The following is a 15064-nucleotide window of genomic DNA, read 5'->3' on the forward strand; positions in this document are numbered from 1 at the left end:
GGGCAGAGTGTCCGATAACTACCTCGTAACGTTAGTAGTGGCTGTGCTCTCCTTCCCACGGGCTAAATTCTATTGATCGCCTGGGCCAGAACTTTGTACTGTCTCTCTCTCTCTCTCTCTCTCTCTCTCTCTCTCTCTCTCTCTTCCCTCCCTCTTCCTCTCCCTCTCTCTCTCCTCATTCCCCCTCTCTTTTTCCAAATAAAACCCTTCGCTTGCACTATTCAATTACAGAGCGGCTGATCAATTTTCTGTCGTGTTCTCGCTCTTTGCATTGCATTGCCTTGCCTTGCACGTGCATTGCCGAATCACCAGGTACCGCCCCTCCCATGTTTACCCCCCCTTATCGCTCCACCCGCAAATTCGTCTCTCGTCTCTTTTCCCCCAGAGTTTCTCCCTCATAGCTCTCACACACAGTTTATACCCTTCGATTCATATCCGTATCAAATACTCACCGAATAATCCTGCTCATCTAGTGCAATTACACCACCTACGAAGCTCGAACGTGGCTCTTCTCGACCTCGTTTGAACCGCCCCGCTACCTTTTCTCACGTGCGGGGTTTCCCATCAGCTCTTCGCGCGCTCGCTGGCTAGAGCCCACCGCACACTACTTTTTTAGATTCCACGGCCTTGACACCGGCCTTACTACCTATCGAGATGAGTTGTGCGTCTTTTGCCTTCTTCTAGCTTGTACTATAAGCTCCCATACTGGTTCCATGCGATATGACCTGCGCCTTGGGGTACTTTCAATCGCCTTGAAGCGCTATCGCTCCCTTATCCTATCTTGCTCGAGCCATAAGGCTGTCAGGCATCATCAGCCATGACCACCTCATTCCCCATCACCTTTGTTTGTGACCCAACTGTCCGGGTCTGGGGAGGACTCCTCATTCTGTTCTGCTTTCTTGGTTCGCCATTCTCGTGAGACTTTATTGTCGTCTCCATTGCCCTTTGCGTTTCTCTTCCCTGTCTTGGGAACGTATTGTTCATACGCATCGATTCGCCTTATAATCAAAGAGTTTAGCGAAAATGCGCTAATTTCATGATCCTCGTTCTAGTCTCAAATATGCTCAACAAGCTGTCTGGACAGCCGGAGAGTTACGAGAAGAAGTACAACCTCGCCCCCCTCACTCACAACAATGCTTGCTGCTTGTGGTAGCTATACTAACGGTATTCCTCCTCTGCATAGAGCCCACTATAAATTTGGAAGAACGCTCGGTGCTGGCACATACGGTATTGTCCGGGAGGCGGATAGCAGCAAGGGCAAAGTTGCAATCAAGATCATCCTGAAGAAGAATGTCCGCGGCAATGAACAAATGGTGTACGATGAGCTGGAGATGCTTCAGGCCTTGAATCACCCTAACATCGTCCACTTTGTCGATTGGTTCGAATCGAAGGTCGGTTCAAGCTGTACCTCGCTGCTGGCTTTTCTCTGTATTCTGACAGCTCCATAGGACAAGTTCTACATCGTCACACAGCTGGCTACGGGTGGGGAGTTGTTCGATCGCATCTGCGAGTGTGGCAAGTTCACAGAGAAGGATGCTTCTCGAGTGATCCGGCAGGTGCTCGGTGCAGTCCATTACCTGCATGAGCGCAACATTGTCCACAGAGGTGAGTGTGGCTTGCAGATTTGTTTCAAACCCCATGTATTGTCTCTCAAGCTAAAACTTTATGTGCGATAGACTTGAAACCCGAGAACCTTCTTTATCTGACTCGCGCTCCCGACTCTCCCTTGGTCTTGGCCGATTTCGGTATTGCCAAGATGTTGGATAGCCCCAGCGAAGTGCTCACCAGCATGGCGGGTTCCTTCGGTTACGCTGCACCGGAGGTAATGTTGAAAAAGGGACACGGCAAAGCCGTAGACATGTGGTCTCTCGGAGTCATCACCTACACCCTCCTCTGCGGCTACTCACCTTTCCGATCCGAGAACTTGACGGACCTGATCGAGGAGTGCCGCACCGGCCGGATCATCTTCCACGAACGTTACTGGCGCGACGTCTCCCAAGATGCCAAGGACTTCATCCTCACGATGCTGCAACCGGACCCCGCCAAGCGGGTGACCTCGGAACATGCCCTCAAGCATCCCTGGCTGACCGGCGAGACTGCCAGCGACCGCGACCTGCTGCCCGAGATCCGCGCCTACATCGCGAGATCGCGTCTCCGCCGCGGCATCGAGATCATCAAGCTGGCCAACCGCATCGAGTCGCTCAAGATGCAGGAGGACGACGACGACGATATCCCCAGCGCCGTGGAGGTCGCTCCCGGCGACACCGCTGCCCCTGCCGTCGCCAACAACCATTCCGCCGACCAGGCCTCTCCGAACGGCAAATCCGCGCCTTCCTCCCCGGAAAGCGACGCCACTGGCCGCAAGAAGCGTAGTCTCAGCAAGGTCGCCCGCGGCGCTATCTTCCGCGAGGTCGTCCTCGCCAAGGTGCGCGAAGCCAAGGAGACTGAGGAGCGCGAACGCGTCGAGCGTGAAGCTCGCGAGAAGAGCTCTCATGCTTGATTTGCTTGAGTCATTCTTCCAATCCATTCATTATCGCTTGAAAGCGAGAAGCAAGGGTAAAGGAGAGAGAGAGGAGATGCGTGTGTGGGTCTGCGTGAGAGAGAGCGCGAGAGATGACCTTAACCCAACCATCTACCATCTTAAGTGTGCCACTTATGCGACTCTTTTGCTCGTCTTGCCGCGGGGCACTTGGTCTTTTATCTCTTGGGCATTGTTGGGAAATGCTGCATTTTTGCAATTCTCTTCATTTTTTTTGTTCTAATGATTCCCCGTCCATAGTTTCTTTATCTTCTAGTGGTTTGGCCATCTGTGTGAATTTCGAGAAATCTAAACATCTTTCCGTGGTGGGCCTTCTTTTCTTACTCTTCAAAATAACATTCAAGTGGATTTATGCGATATTGTGATGGCCGCAGTCGAATCGCGCAATTATATTAATGGAGTATTTCCATCTCTTGAGACTGAGTGTATGAAATGACGAGAGGAAATGGCGATGATGAGTGATATGTGACAAACCCAAGTGCTGGAGAAGGAGACAAAAGGAAGGTGGGAGGAGTAAGGAAATGGTATGTAACTCCCCAGGGCCTTGAGTCCAAGGGGAAAAGACTATGGAGCTAAACAAGATGAAGAACTCCCGTTGTGCGCCAACGCCTCATGCATCATACGTAACAAAAAGGGAAAAAGAAACAGGACAGAAGGGAAAAAGTAAAAGACAGGGAGCGAAATCCAAAGAACATATCCCAGTAAGAAGAAACGAGGAAACCAAATTCTCAGCTCTCATCTCAATATCAAACGGGATAAGTAGATCAATACTTCCTTTCCGCTGCATACCCTTGGCCTCCTCCCCAGCTCAGCACCGTGATTTGTGGCTACAAGCCCCAGCAGCTCCCCAAGCTGCGCGGAACCTCTCCGAGGCTATATGTTATCATCATCATACATGAAATTGATATCCCGCGGCCGGCGACGGTTGTACGAGACGAAGTCCTTGTCGCCGGGGGGCCGCTCGTTGCGACTGTTGGCCGTGAGCATGCTTTGAATGCTCATGCAGACGCTTTCAACCGTCTGCACGGGCGACCAGCCGGCCGAGCTGAGGAGATCCAGGCAGATGATCCCGTTGCTGTAGATGTGCGGGTGGATTGGGATCGGGCGCGGGGTCTCGGAGGTGGTTGGCAACTCGATGAATTGGACTTCTGGGGGTTCTATCGTATATGGGTTTTGTTTGGTTAGTCTATATGATGATTATTCAAAACGCATGGTACCATATGAAAGAAAGTTAATGGGGGCGGGGGGAGGGGTTCCCTCAGTGGGTGGGGTTATTGGAGGTGAGGAGATCGCGGGGGGAGGGAAGGGTCGCTGGAAAACAGTCATGGGGGTTATTTGGCGGGGTAGAGGGGATGGATTCACATTGGAATCACCTCCCACGGTTCAGAAACATCAGATCACAACTTACCAATTGGGTATTTGTTGTTGAATGTGAATTTCAAACGGTATATTTGATTGAGGTAGAGAGGATTCTCATCGAGGACTCTGATGTCCATTTGCCATTCCTCCAGATTGTCGGATTTCACGATGGAGATTCCCGGCGGGAGGTGTTCTTTGATCTGTCAAGGGTGCGAATGACCGACTTCGTTAGCTTGTATTCTATTTCGAGTGTTTTCTGGAACGTAGCAAGTTTCCAGGTATATGTGTTGATGAATTATGTATTGTCATTTTGTCGAAGTAATAGCAGGGAAAGAAAGTGGGTGGTAGATCGTTTACCTTGATAAGCTCCTGCGCCAGTGTAACGTTAGCTGGTGAAAGGTCGTCGTTGGAGAGGGGTAGAAGAAGAAGAAGAATAGAGAGAGAGAGAGAATACCTTGCTTAATCGCTTTGTGGCGAACATCTTGAGCACAGGTCCTTGAATAAGATACACTCAGAAACCTAGAGCGAACAGCGCCAGATAAAAAGTATAGCCGGTTGACCGTTGAGGCTCCGCGGAGGAGTCGTACGGTCAGATCGGAGGCAGCGCACAGAGGTATGACGTCTGGAAACTCAAAGGTGGGGGAGATACGAACACGAACGCAGCGTCTTGGATGGGAAAAAGGCTGGAAATGTGAGAGGAATATGAATAAATAACCAGAGAGTGAGTGTGAATGTGGGAGTAGGTGATTCTAAGGAAGAAGAACAAGCGGAAGCGCAAGAAGATAGTGATTGTATGAGGCAGAGAGTTGAAACCCCAGAAGTCGAAGATGGAAAGAGTAGCTCCGCCCGTCGATCAGCTGCCGCCGCCGCCGATCCTCCCCCCCACCCCCCAGCGTTGGTCACCTGACCACTACATCTGCCACGTGATCGTCTCCTTTGGAAATGATCAGGTCAACTTCACGACCCTCTTGACTATGTTGCATGATCTATATGCTTCTATCCAATCTCCTCTCTGTTCCCCGGTTCAAAATCTAAAAGTAATCAGAAGAATTTCGAGTGTCACTATACACAATTGGGTCGGGGGGGGGGGGGGGGTTTTTTTTTTTTTTTTTTTTTTTTTTTTTTTTTTTTTTTTGGGGGGGGGAAGATATAAAATGAGAATTCGTGGGTTACAGGGCAGGAGACAAGACAGAAAACATAAGAAACCAGAAAGAATAAACAGTGTCAACGCCATTGAACCCAATTGGTACAACTGATATACCATTTCCCTCGTCCCACAAACATCCCACACACGCACAAGTGATACAGACGATTAATGGTTTCTCTGTCTTTGTCATTTGTATTCGCTTCTAAATAGCAAGAGATAATGGTTTGGTGCCACATATCGGAAATCGCGTGTCTTGGAGTTGTTTTACAGGCCTTCGGAATACTTAGCAACGCTTCATCCAACTCTACCGATCGACTTCACCGAACACAAGATCCATAGTACCTAAGGGAGAGTTAGCGGTTTGGCTTCTCTCGCGCAGAATAGCTGCCAACTTACCAATGATAGCAACAGCATCAGCCAACAAGTGGCCACGGGATACTTGGTCGAAACCACCCAAGTGAGCAAATCCAGGAGCACGAATCTTGCAGCGGTAGGGTCTCTCGCTACCGTCACTGACCAGGAACACACCCATTTCACCCTTGGGAGCTTCGATGGCGGAGTAAGTCTCACCCGGGGGCACAGAGTAACCCTTGGTGAAGAGTAGGAAGTGGTGGATCAGAGCCTCCATGTTCTCCTTCATAGCGGCACGAGGAGGGGGGGAGATCTTGTAGTCCTCAACACGGACGGGACCAGCGGGCATCTTGTTCAAGCACTGGTGGATGATGCGGAGGGACTGACGGAACTCCTCCATACGGCACAGATAACGGTCGTAGCAGTCGCCGTTCACACCCACGGGCACGTCGAACTCGACCTGGTCATAAGCATCATACGGCTGAGATTTGCGAATATCCCAGGGAACACCAGATCCACGCAGCATAACACCGGTGAAACTCATGTTCAGAGCCTCGGCGGCGCTAACGACACCGACACCCTGGGTTCTGGCCTTCCAGATACGGTTGTCCGTCAACAGCTCCTCAGTCTCGTCGATGCGGTCACCGAACTGTGTTGCCCACTGGTAGATATCGTCAAGGAGGCCAATGGGAATGTCCTGGGAAACACCACCGGGGCGGACGTAGGCAGCGTGGAGACGGGCACCAGAAACTCGCTCGTAGAATTCCTGGGACAGACAATCACATGTTAGCTCATTAAATCATAATCCGTACGGGCAACACTGCCTACCATGAGCTTCTCACGCTCCTCAAAACCCCACAAGAATGGCGTCAAAGCACCAACATCCATGGCGTGTGAAAGAACGGACATGAGGTGGTTCAGGATACGGGTGATTTCGCCGAACAAAGTACGGATCCACTTGGCTCTTTCGGGAATCTCGACATTCAGCAGCTTCTCAACAGCCAGGGAGAAGCACTGCTCGTTGGTCATCATGGAAACATAATCCAACCGGTCGAAGTAAGGCAAAGCCTGCATGTAGGTCTTGTACTCTATCAACTTCTCGGTACCACGGTGGAGCAAACCGACGTGGGGATCTGCGCGAATGATCTCTTCACCATTGAGTTCCAGAATCAAACGAAGCACACCGTGGGCAGCCGGGTGCTGAGGACCGAAGTTGACGGTGTAATGGCGAATCTTGCGATTAGCCCCTGTGTCCGTAGACTCCATATCGGCGGCGTACTCGTCTTCGGAAGGACCTTCTTTGTTGACGAAAGATGCGAAAGTCGGGTCAGTCGGAACGAGTCTGGTCGCCTGATAGCTGGTAGGCTCGGCCTGCCGGCGAGAAAGAGTCGTCGAGATCGACCGGCATCTTGAGATAGCAGTGTTTCTGAAGTAGCTAGAGGGGCGGAGGCAAAGCCTTTTGGGCGCATTGCCCGCCAGGCGAGCGAAAGGAGCAGCCATTCGGAAGACCGGGGGAGAATTAGAAGGACGAGGGAGATTAGAGGCGAACAGCCCTCAGCCCAGGCACAATTGGGGTCTTGGAAGGAGGGGTGGAGATGCGGGAATCGCGGTGGGATTGAGGCGGACTCAGTGACGCCTTCTGGAGGTTGCGCTTTCCAATCGAGATACATTTTGGGTAGTCACGTGAGAGGAGCTTTCTGGTCATCAGGCTGTCTCTGGTTGGTCTTCCACCCGCCCTCTATTGCGCAGACTCCTAGTGTATCTTCCACCCATTCCCGCTAGGTGCATTTTAGTGATCATCCCGCTCCTTTCCGCCTTTTGGCCTGCAGAAAATACTGCCGCTGCGGTCAAAGAACTTTTCTGAGATTCGCTTCAAATTATTGTCCCTCCGTCACCTTTCTCCATTCCCCCGCTATTGTCGCCCATCATGGCACCTCTCATCGCTTCGCAGGAGGAACTTCAACGTAGACGGGTATGTCTGGTCTTCTGTCTTCTGTTTTTGACAGCTATAACAACCACTCAGGCTAATTGCGATTCTAGATTGTTGATATTAATCCCGAAACCGTCTCCAACTTCGCCTCGACAGATTTCCCCGGCCACTGGCCTGGTGAGTCGCACGAATGGAACCTGGGGAAATTCCGCGATGTATGTCAGCTCAGCTCAGCTCAGCTCAGCTCAGCTTCCCTATTGCCATTTCTTTTTTTTTTTTTTTTTTTGCGCATGCGCTCACAATCCAATCACGAACTAGAACTTCAACGTCGAGTTTCACCGCAACGATCAATTCGAAGCTTCTTTCTCGCTGGTCGGCCTCGATGCATCCATCGCCAATGCCTTCCGCCGTATCCTCATGGCTGAGGTTCCCAGCATAGCCATTGAATTTGTCTTCGTTCACAACAACACCTCGGTCATCCAGGATGAGGTGCTCGCTCAACGTCTGGGTCTGATTCCCCTCAAGGGTTCCGTTGAGGGTATCAACTGGATGCGCTGGTTCAAGAAGCCCACCGAGGACGATCCGGAGGGCGGAAGCACCCCTAGCGATTTCAACACCATTGTCTTGCGCCTGGATGTCAAATGCGAGAAGAACACCAACGTGGATCCCAAGGAAGACGACCCCCGCAAACTCTACAAACACGCCCACGTCTACGCCAAGGACATCACTTTCCATCCTGTCGGTCGCCAGGAACAGTTCTTCGTGGGCGACGATGCCATCCAGCCGGTCAACCCAGACATCTTGATCGCCAAGCTCCGCCCCGGTCAGAAGATAGATATGGAGTTGCACGTTATCAAGGGCATCGGTGCTGATCACGCCAAGTTCTCTCCGGTCGCTACCGCCTCGTACCGTCTCCTTCCCGACATCAAGATTCTACGTCCCATTATCGGTGAAGATGCTCGCAAGTTCGTCAAGTGCTTCCCCGCCGGGGTCATTGGTCTTGAACAGGTCACTCGTGAGGAGGCTTCGCAGAAGGGAAGCGGGTACGAAGGTCATGAGGGTGAAATGAAGGCCGTCGTTCGCGATGCTTTCAAGGATACCGTCAGCAGAGAGTGTTTGAGACACGAGGAGTTCCAGGGCAAGGTCAAGCTCGGTCGCGTTCGTGACCACTTCATTTTCAACGTGGAGAGTGTTGGCCAGTTCGACAGTGACGTTCTGTTCTTGGAGAGCGTGAAGGTGCTGAAGCTGAAATGCGCGAGATGGAAGCGAGGCCTCGTTGACCTTGTGCGCTAATTCGGTCTCCTTCGTTGCCCCCACCTAAAATGATTTGAAGCTATATAATGCATTGGCCTGGCGTTGGAAATTTTATTCTTTTATCTCTTTACCGTTCCTGTGCTTTCTTTCCTATGTTTATACGTTTACGAGAAGTTGGTCACATAGCCTTCTTTACTTGTCGGGAGTCTGGACACGGAAACTTCTTTGAAATAGAAAAGCAGATTTGACTTCGTATTTCTTGGCTAGGGATTGTCATCGGGATCTCGCATAATGAATTCGTATATCAGTAGCCTACCGTGCTTGGATCTTAGCTGAAATCCAGCCTGTATCGGAAGTCGATAGTGTAAGCCGGATCGCTGACTGCGATCTCCTGGCCATCCTCGATCAAATCACGAAGCTTAAGCTTCAGATTGGGTCGGGTTTGCTCCTCTAATTGGGGAGGGAATCGCTGATAGAGAGTCTTCTCCTCTGTACGCATGCTGGGCTTCTTGAGTTGCGCCTCCGGCCGCTCCCCCAGCGTTTCAATAAAAGCCTCCAATGTCATGTTCGGATCCACGGTCATCTTGCGAGCGAGATTGCCACAGACGGGACAATCGGGTTTCTTCTCCGCCTCGAACGTATAGGTGTAGACGCCCTCCTCGCCGGCGTACATCATGTAATTCTCGAGGTACGGGTTACAGGCTGTGGCGATCTTCAACGCCTCAGATGTGGTCGCCGCGGCGATGACAGCGTTGGTGGAGGCAATAGCCGGGATGATGTTCTTCACCACGCCCTGGGTCATCTGGAAGGTAACTCCGGGGATCTGGAACTGTTTGGACCGCTCCAGAGCCGCATTGTAGATCCAGCCAATGTGCTCCAGGTCGTCGCTGTCGAAGGTGTCGTCTTTGCGTTGTTCCTGCCAGGCAATCTGATGGGCCCATTCGATGCAGTGCTGTGGCTGGCGTGGAATCGTGGCAATGGTACAAAGAGGCACAGCAGGTCGGGGCGCATGCATGTCCAGCTGGCACTCGATGCAGGATGAGAGCGTCGGCAAAATCACGCGCGCTTGGCCCTTGAATCCTGTATCATGAGTAAGCCTCCGCTGGGTGACAAAACCTGCAGGGAGGTCTGGGGGTGGGATTATCAATATTGACCTTCAGTCCCACCATCGATGAGCGGCTTAAGGCTCTCTGGGTTTTCGAAATCGACCATGCTGACCAGCGTCGAGTTGATCCACCGTCTGGCTTCGATACTGTCGAGGCCGCAGACAACGATTTTGAACTGCATGTAGTAATCTTCATCCTTGTCTTGGATCTTGCCGACATATGGGGTGATCTTGACGCCTTTGACACGTTTTTCCACGAAGGCAGCCGCAACCTCGGCTTTGGGTTTGCCTATATCAGATTGACGAAATAAGAACTGTCGGTTGAGGTTCGAGATATCAATCGTATCTGCATTTGTCATTTAGCTCGTGTTCAGGCAGCGCAATAGGACGGAGGCCAATCTACCCATGTCAATGACGTGAATGTCTTTAAAGCCTGATAAGGCCAGGTTTTTCAGGATCTCACACCCCAAACCTCCAGCACCTCTATCGGTGATCATATTAGCTCTTATCAGATCGTTGATGCTGGGATTTGAGCTCACATGACTCTATCTCTGTGTTAGTATGGATGGCTACTGATACGAACACTGTTGCTTACAAGATCTTTGAGGATTCCAAAGCGCTTATCGTCTCTGGTCCGGGAACCCAATCCTCATCACTGAATGGACCAGGTCTCGACAAGACATTATACAAGTGCTTCCTGGACGAACTCAGCTCCTATGACCTTAGACACCCAAATTCAGAAGCCTTACCATCGAAGCGTCTGATTTATTTCGACCATCTTGGGTGGTGTGGTATTTATGAAGTAGCCAAGGTTACAGACTCGGGCTGCTGATACTCTAGGCTTTGGAGCGTGTGTATCTCACTGGTACCGCGGTGATACCACTGATAAGTTGATTGTGATATAGCTGCTGTAGCTGAAGACGAGTTGGAGGATATGACCAGCCTTTTACTCCAGCTTTTGCAAGTTCCTAGCAATGCGGATGATGAAAGCACACGAGCTTTGATGTTGACGAAGGATAACCAGTCCGGCGTTGACTGATGGAAGCGTCGAGGGAATCCGAACACAAAGCCGCCTCACGTGACCCGGCAGTCCATACAAACTCCTTCCACCTAGTGTGATTTTGCTCTGCGACACCACGAATCCAAATTTACACAGTCATCCATTGATGCGATGGACAGTCTTCTTACGGCTGTGAAGACAGTTACGCCTGATCGAGAGACTCTAATCTCAGCCGCTGCAGAGCCATCGCCTGCTGAACTCACTTCCGACAAGCGGGTTGTATCCGAACTTGATTGGGATGTCTCGTCACCGGAAAGTATACTCGCGCGCTTGAAATTCAAGCCCGACCAGGATCAGCTCGCTCAAATTCTGGCGGTAATTGACCCGTCAAGTAAAACGAATGAGCTAGAAGACTTTGACATTCGAATCCCGGCTCCCAAAACAGCGCAAATACTCAATGTTCTGGTCACTGTTACCATTCCGGATCATTGGGATTCCCTTTGTGCAGAATCCCGGAGATCCAAATCGAGCTCCAAATTACGCGCGGCTTTGCTGAGATGTCTCAGCAGTGTCGCAGGTATCAGCTGCTTGTTGACGCAACTCCGCTCTCTCATCGCTGCCTGTCGATCATCGGCCCAGGAAGCGAGTGCGTCTGGCCACCAGGCCCAGGCCAGAGACATTCTGTCAGTGATATGTGCTCTACTAGAGCCAGATGATCTGATGTATCGTCTATACGCCGAGATTGAGAGTCTCTATCATAACCCGGCTCAGAAACAGGTCGCATGGAAGGAGTTGCTTTCTCACGTTGCTGCTAGTAGGGTCCTTTCAACAGCTGCGGAGGCGATATCGCTGATCAAAGACCTTGACGGGACGAAATCACTGTCATGGGTGGGAGACGGGCCCAGGTACGCCTCCTGGCTTGGAACCAATATATGCCTTGTGGCTTCAAAGATATCTCTCGATAAGGAGGATGCTTGGAAAGCCGTGGCTCTTTTGACCGGCCGATCTTTGAGTCTTGGATACACTGGTAAGATGTTTCGCTATATGATAGTCCCCACTGCCTAACTTGAATGCCAGACCAGCTGGTTCGGGAGATCTACGTGTGTCTCCTTATAAATGATGCAAACATTCAGCGATATGGCCTTCTTTTCGATCATCTCCGGCCGAATGAGCAGCTCGCATTCATAGAAGCAATTTTTAGGGACATTGAGAAGAAACATTTCTCAGGCATCACTCCTGGTGAGATGGAGAATGATTCTCAAGAAGTGCTTAGTGCTGTTGCAGCTTTGTGTTCCTTTGTCACAAAGGATAGACCACAAATACAAGCACAGATAGTTGAATGGCTATCAAAAGGTCAGGGCGGCTCGATACATACCACAGAGTTGCGCCGTGCGATAGTGGCCAGTTTTGCCAATATGACAGGTGAGGGGATCAAGCATCATGTTATTGACTTCAGTGCTGACATGTTATCTCGAGATCTAATGGTCTCTTTGGTGACAAAGAGTCTCGATTACTCCGGTGACACGTTCTATATTCAACATGCTCCAATCAGATGTCAAGAAGGTACTTAGTCTCGCTATCTATAGCTCTTCTCTTTACTGACATGAACCAGCAAACACGCAGATCATCCTTCTGACTTGCGGGTATCTTCAGCAAACTGATCCGCTGGAGGTAATGCGTGTGGGACGGTCTGGGATCTTTCTGAATGCTGTTTCTAATCGCCTGGCAGCTTCTTCTGGGCGAGCACGGTTCCTCGGAATGCTCATTGGTACCGCAATCTCTTCATTAATTGAACCAGCGGGCAAAGGAATGAGGTTTGACCTCGAGGAGATGGAGAGTGACGAGGCAAAGTGGTATTTGAGCTTGCTCACTTTGCAGGACAGTGTAGGATATTCCGATTCAATCAAGGTCCTCAAAGAAGCAACATCAGGGATGCAACGAACGCCTTCTCGGAAAGTCTCTTTCGTAAAGGGAACAGGCCCTTCGAAGAAGGTCAATATGAGAAGTACCAAGATTGTTGCGATCGAAGAGGTCGAGGATTCGGAAGAGGAATCCGAAGATGAAGATCTTGTTCCTTACGAAAAGCCGGATGAGGACTTCTCAGATGACGACGAAGATCCGACCTTAGTCCAGAGGAACAAGCCTACTGCACCTGTGTAAGATGTGAAGCCAGCTTTCGCCGCGGCATCGCTGACTGATATACTAGGTATATTCGGGACCTCATCACCTACTTGCGAGATACTGAGAATGTGGAACGCTATGAGCTGGCTGTTTCTACTGCTCCGTCCTTGATAAGACGCAAGACTGGGTTCGGAACTGAGCTTGCTGAGAATATCGAGGAATTAGCTCTGGTGGTGGTAAGCCTGCAGGAGCAGGGAAAACTCTCCAAGTTCCTTGAGTACCAGCTTCAAAGCATGATTGCCTTGATCGTCTCCCAGCCGCTGAAAATGGGTCATTGGTTCGCAGCATTATTCTTTGATGGAGATCTCTCCCAACCTCAGCGCTCTGCGGTCTTGACCGCACTAGGCTTAAGTGCTCGCGAGTTAGCTGGTAACGGCGAGGCAGACGCCAAAAATCTTGGTCTTCCAAGCTTACCAGACGCCTCTTTCCCTTCCAAGAAGCTACCAAGCAGCCTGGAAGCCTTCTACTCGACGGACTCCCCCTTAGCAAGCCTGACTCGATCGATGGCGCAAGCGTCCCTAGAGCCGCTGGCCGCCCATGCTGAAGAATCACGGACCGGTCCCAATGCCCTCAAGGTGCGCACATTCTCCACGCGCATGGAGGTCGAAAAGCGACGCCAGCAACGCGAAGCACAGCGGCAGAAGTCAACAATCAAAGACCTATACAAGGTGCTGGCTCAAGGTTTTTTCTTTCCTCTCAAGGGTCGATTTGAGATGATGATGATGCAGTTTGGCTCGTAAGCCTCCTTCTCCGGCTTAGACTTCTGAACTAAGCTGACTTTACTATCTCTAGGTCCACTGCTCCCTCCTACAATCCCTTTTACGTGCCACACCTCCTCTGTCTCTTCATTCAAACGCTCACCCTCATTCTCTCGAGCATGGGCCCTCATACACCGTACCTGCCCAACCTCACTGAAGAGACCTTGTCGTTTTTACTATCGCTCCACGGCCGCCCGCTCGCCGATGACCCCAGTATCCTCTCCGCGCTTTTCGCACTGTTTCTAGCCATAGTGGACCTAAATGTGGTATGTGGCACAACAGGTGAAGAACGGCTTGTAACCGAGTTTGCGACACAAGTCGTGGAACTCCGTGACTGGGTTGGGGGAGTTTTCGACCGGACGCCTGCCGTGCAAGACGCCAGTGATCCACGAGAGCAGGTGCGGACTCTGGCTGCGGGCGTGATGGTGAAACTTGGGGAGGTCATGGAGCGATATCAGGGGCGGTTGATGGGAGTCAATTCAGGATTTCGATATTAGATATTTGTATACTTTCAGGTATATTTTACGTACTGTGCACAGCCTTGGATCCGGGGGAATCACCACATTTGGGGCCAGTAAAGGCGCGGCTGCTTGTGATGTGCACACTACTTTGCCCACCAACCTCGACACACCAGAAATGCAGGAAGTTCTGAAGAACACAGATAGTGGAAAGAAGCCCACCCTTCACTTTTACTGGACTGAATGATACCAGACCGTGTCTAAAGATAAACTATACAAATCAATGACTACTACCCGCGTATATCTATCGATGATCAAAAATGGTAAATCAATTCTGCCAGTGCCGCGGGACTGCTAGTATGACCCTGCGCCCACGAGCCCGGAGTTTTCCGCACAAACTACAGAGTTCACAAAACCACATACTCCTTGATGAGAGTGTTGAGTGTGGTGGATTCCAGGCTATCTGGGGAATAGGTAATATCTAGCCCAGGTACACGGCGGCCGAGGCGGTGAGGTGCCAAGCCAATCACAGGAGGCTTGGGACTCCGTCACTTAGTAGTACGTACTAACAGAATACCTTACTATGTGACGTGACACTATGGCAGCAAATAGTACCGAGTACCTATACTAAAGTAGACATTAGCTCCCCTCTTCACAACCAAAGCACCCATATTCCCCCCCCCATCCCCTGCACCACCAAAATAGAACAACCCAACTAACAATGATGAGATAATAATCATTCCCCCTCTACCCCCCAGAAAAAGAGAGACAGTGACTACATTCCAACCCCACTGGCAGCCTGTGAGCCGCGTAAGCCGACTCCATCGCCCCATGTCATGTGTGGCCTTGGCGTGCGTCGCGATTGCGGACTACGATTGGTTGAGCCAGCCAAGTGGGGAAGCGAGGTTCCCGTTTGTGCAGGACCTTCCATTCCCAAATCCTTGGTATGCGGGCGGTATACTACCGTCGTGGTGGTGGAATA

General features: G+C 51.1%; 6 protein-coding genes across 6 annotated transcripts; 3 read left to right on the forward strand and 3 right to left on the reverse strand.

Annotated features, from left to right (window-relative positions):
* Positions 1-767: 767 nt before the first annotated feature.
* Positions 768-2803, forward strand: BP01DRAFT_73536 (calcium/calmodulin-dependent protein kinase). The gene is made up of 3 exons (XM_025580056.1): positions 768-1391; positions 1449-1605; positions 1677-2803. The coding sequence occupies exons 1-3, from the start codon at positions 1134-1136 to the stop codon at positions 2498-2500; spliced, it is 1239 nt and encodes a 412-aa protein (XP_025435176.1). The 5' UTR covers positions 768-1133; the 3' UTR covers positions 2501-2803.
* Positions 2804-3412: 609 nt separating this feature from the next.
* BP01DRAFT_378762 (ubiquitin-conjugating enzyme E2) lies at positions 3413-4379 on the reverse strand (the record flags this gene model as incomplete). The annotated part of the gene is made up of 4 exons (XM_025577084.1): positions 3413-3696; positions 3948-4098; positions 4256-4267; positions 4353-4379. The coding sequence occupies 4 exons, from the start codon at positions 4377-4379 to the stop codon at positions 3413-3415; spliced, it is 474 nt and encodes a 157-aa protein (XP_025435177.1).
* Positions 4380-5033: 654 nt separating this feature from the next.
* On the reverse strand, positions 5034-7017 carry BP01DRAFT_332048 (NADH-quinone oxidoreductase subunit D). The gene is made up of 3 exons (XM_025573068.1): positions 6225-7017; positions 5442-6162; positions 5034-5387 (listed from the first exon to the last, which is right to left on the reverse strand). The coding sequence occupies exons 1-3, from the start codon at positions 6894-6896 to the stop codon at positions 5350-5352; spliced, it is 1431 nt and encodes a 476-aa protein (XP_025435178.1). The 5' UTR covers positions 6897-7017; the 3' UTR covers positions 5034-5349.
* Positions 7018-7287: 270 nt separating this feature from the next.
* BP01DRAFT_310621 (DNA-directed RNA polymerase core subunit RPC40) lies at positions 7288-8829 on the forward strand. Its single transcript, XM_025572425.1, has 3 exons — positions 7288-7368; positions 7437-7541; positions 7645-8829. Exons 1-3 carry the CDS (start codon positions 7324-7326, stop codon positions 8617-8619), a joined length of 1125 nt encoding a protein of 374 aa, XP_025435179.1. The 5' UTR covers positions 7288-7323; the 3' UTR covers positions 8620-8829.
* Positions 8830-8831: 2 nt separating this feature from the next.
* Positions 8832-10694, reverse strand: BP01DRAFT_388278 (NEDD8-activating protein UBA3). The gene is made up of 6 exons (XM_025577810.1): positions 10435-10694; positions 10281-10382; positions 10225-10230; positions 10089-10168; positions 9735-10031; positions 8832-9660 (listed from the first exon to the last, which is right to left on the reverse strand). Exons 1-6 carry the CDS (start codon positions 10461-10463, stop codon positions 8909-8911), a joined length of 1266 nt encoding a protein of 421 aa, XP_025435180.1. The 5' UTR covers positions 10464-10694; the 3' UTR covers positions 8832-8908.
* Positions 10695-10832: 138 nt separating this feature from the next.
* On the forward strand, positions 10833-14121 carry BP01DRAFT_412956 (telomere length regulation TEL2 family protein; the record flags this gene model as incomplete). Its single annotated transcript, XM_025578980.1, has 6 exons — positions 10833-11712; positions 11763-12107; positions 12162-12248; positions 12298-12841; positions 12892-13602; positions 13659-14121. The coding sequence occupies exons 1-6, from the start codon at positions 10857-10859 to the stop codon at positions 14119-14121; spliced, it is 3006 nt and encodes a 1001-aa protein (XP_025435181.1). The 5' UTR covers positions 10833-10856.
* Positions 14122-15064: the final 943 nt, after the last annotated feature.

Source organism: Aspergillus saccharolyticus (assembly GCF_003184585.1).
Source record: "Aspergillus saccharolyticus JOP 1030-1 unplaced genomic scaffold BP01scaffold_2, whole genome shotgun sequence".
Taxonomy (NCBI): Eukaryota; Fungi; Ascomycota; class Eurotiomycetes; order Eurotiales; family Aspergillaceae; genus Aspergillus; species Aspergillus saccharolyticus.

Bases quoted from the DNA above. Each gene is read 5' to 3' on its own strand.
- BP01DRAFT_73536 (XM_025580056.1), top strand. From the start codon at position 1,134: ATGCTTGCTGCTTGTGGTAGCTATACTAACGGTATTCCTCCTCTGCAT. The intron at 1,392-1,448 runs GTCGGTTCAAGC...ACAGCTCCATAG, and splicing joins TCGATTGGTTCGAATCGAAG to GACAAGTTCTACATCGTCAC. The intron at 1,606-1,676 runs GTGAGTGTGGCT...TATGTGCGATAG, and splicing joins GCGCAACATTGTCCACAGAG to ACTTGAAACCCGAGAACCTT.
- BP01DRAFT_332048 (XM_025573068.1), bottom strand. From the start codon at position 6,896: ATGGCTGCTCCTTTCGCTCGCCTGGCGGGCAATGCGCCCAAAAGGCTT. The intron at 6,163-6,224 runs GTAGGCAGTGTT...TGTCTGTCCCAG, and splicing joins AGGAGCGTGAGAAGCTCATG to GAATTCTACGAGCGAGTTTC. The intron at 5,388-5,441 runs GTAAGTTGGCAG...ACTCTCCCTTAG, and splicing joins TGATGCTGTTGCTATCATTG to GTACTATGGATCTTGTGTTC.
- BP01DRAFT_310621 (XM_025572425.1), top strand. From the start codon at position 7,324: ATGGCACCTCTCATCGCTTCGCAGGAGGAACTTCAACGTAGACGG. The intron at 7,369-7,436 runs GTATGTCTGGTC...TTGCGATTCTAG, and splicing joins AGGAACTTCAACGTAGACGG to ATTGTTGATATTAATCCCGA. The intron at 7,542-7,644 runs GTATGTCAGCTC...ATCACGAACTAG, and splicing joins ACCTGGGGAAATTCCGCGAT to AACTTCAACGTCGAGTTTCA.
- BP01DRAFT_388278 (XM_025577810.1), bottom strand. From the start codon at position 10,463: ATGGTCGAAATAAATCAGACGCTTCGATG. The intron at 10,032-10,088 runs GTAGATTGGCCT...TGACAAATGCAG, and splicing joins CATTCACGTCATTGACATGG to ATACGATTGATATCTCGAAC. The intron at 9,661-9,734 runs GTCAATATTGAT...CTCATGATACAG, and splicing joins CATCGATGGTGGGACTGAAG to GATTCAAGGGCCAAGCGCGC.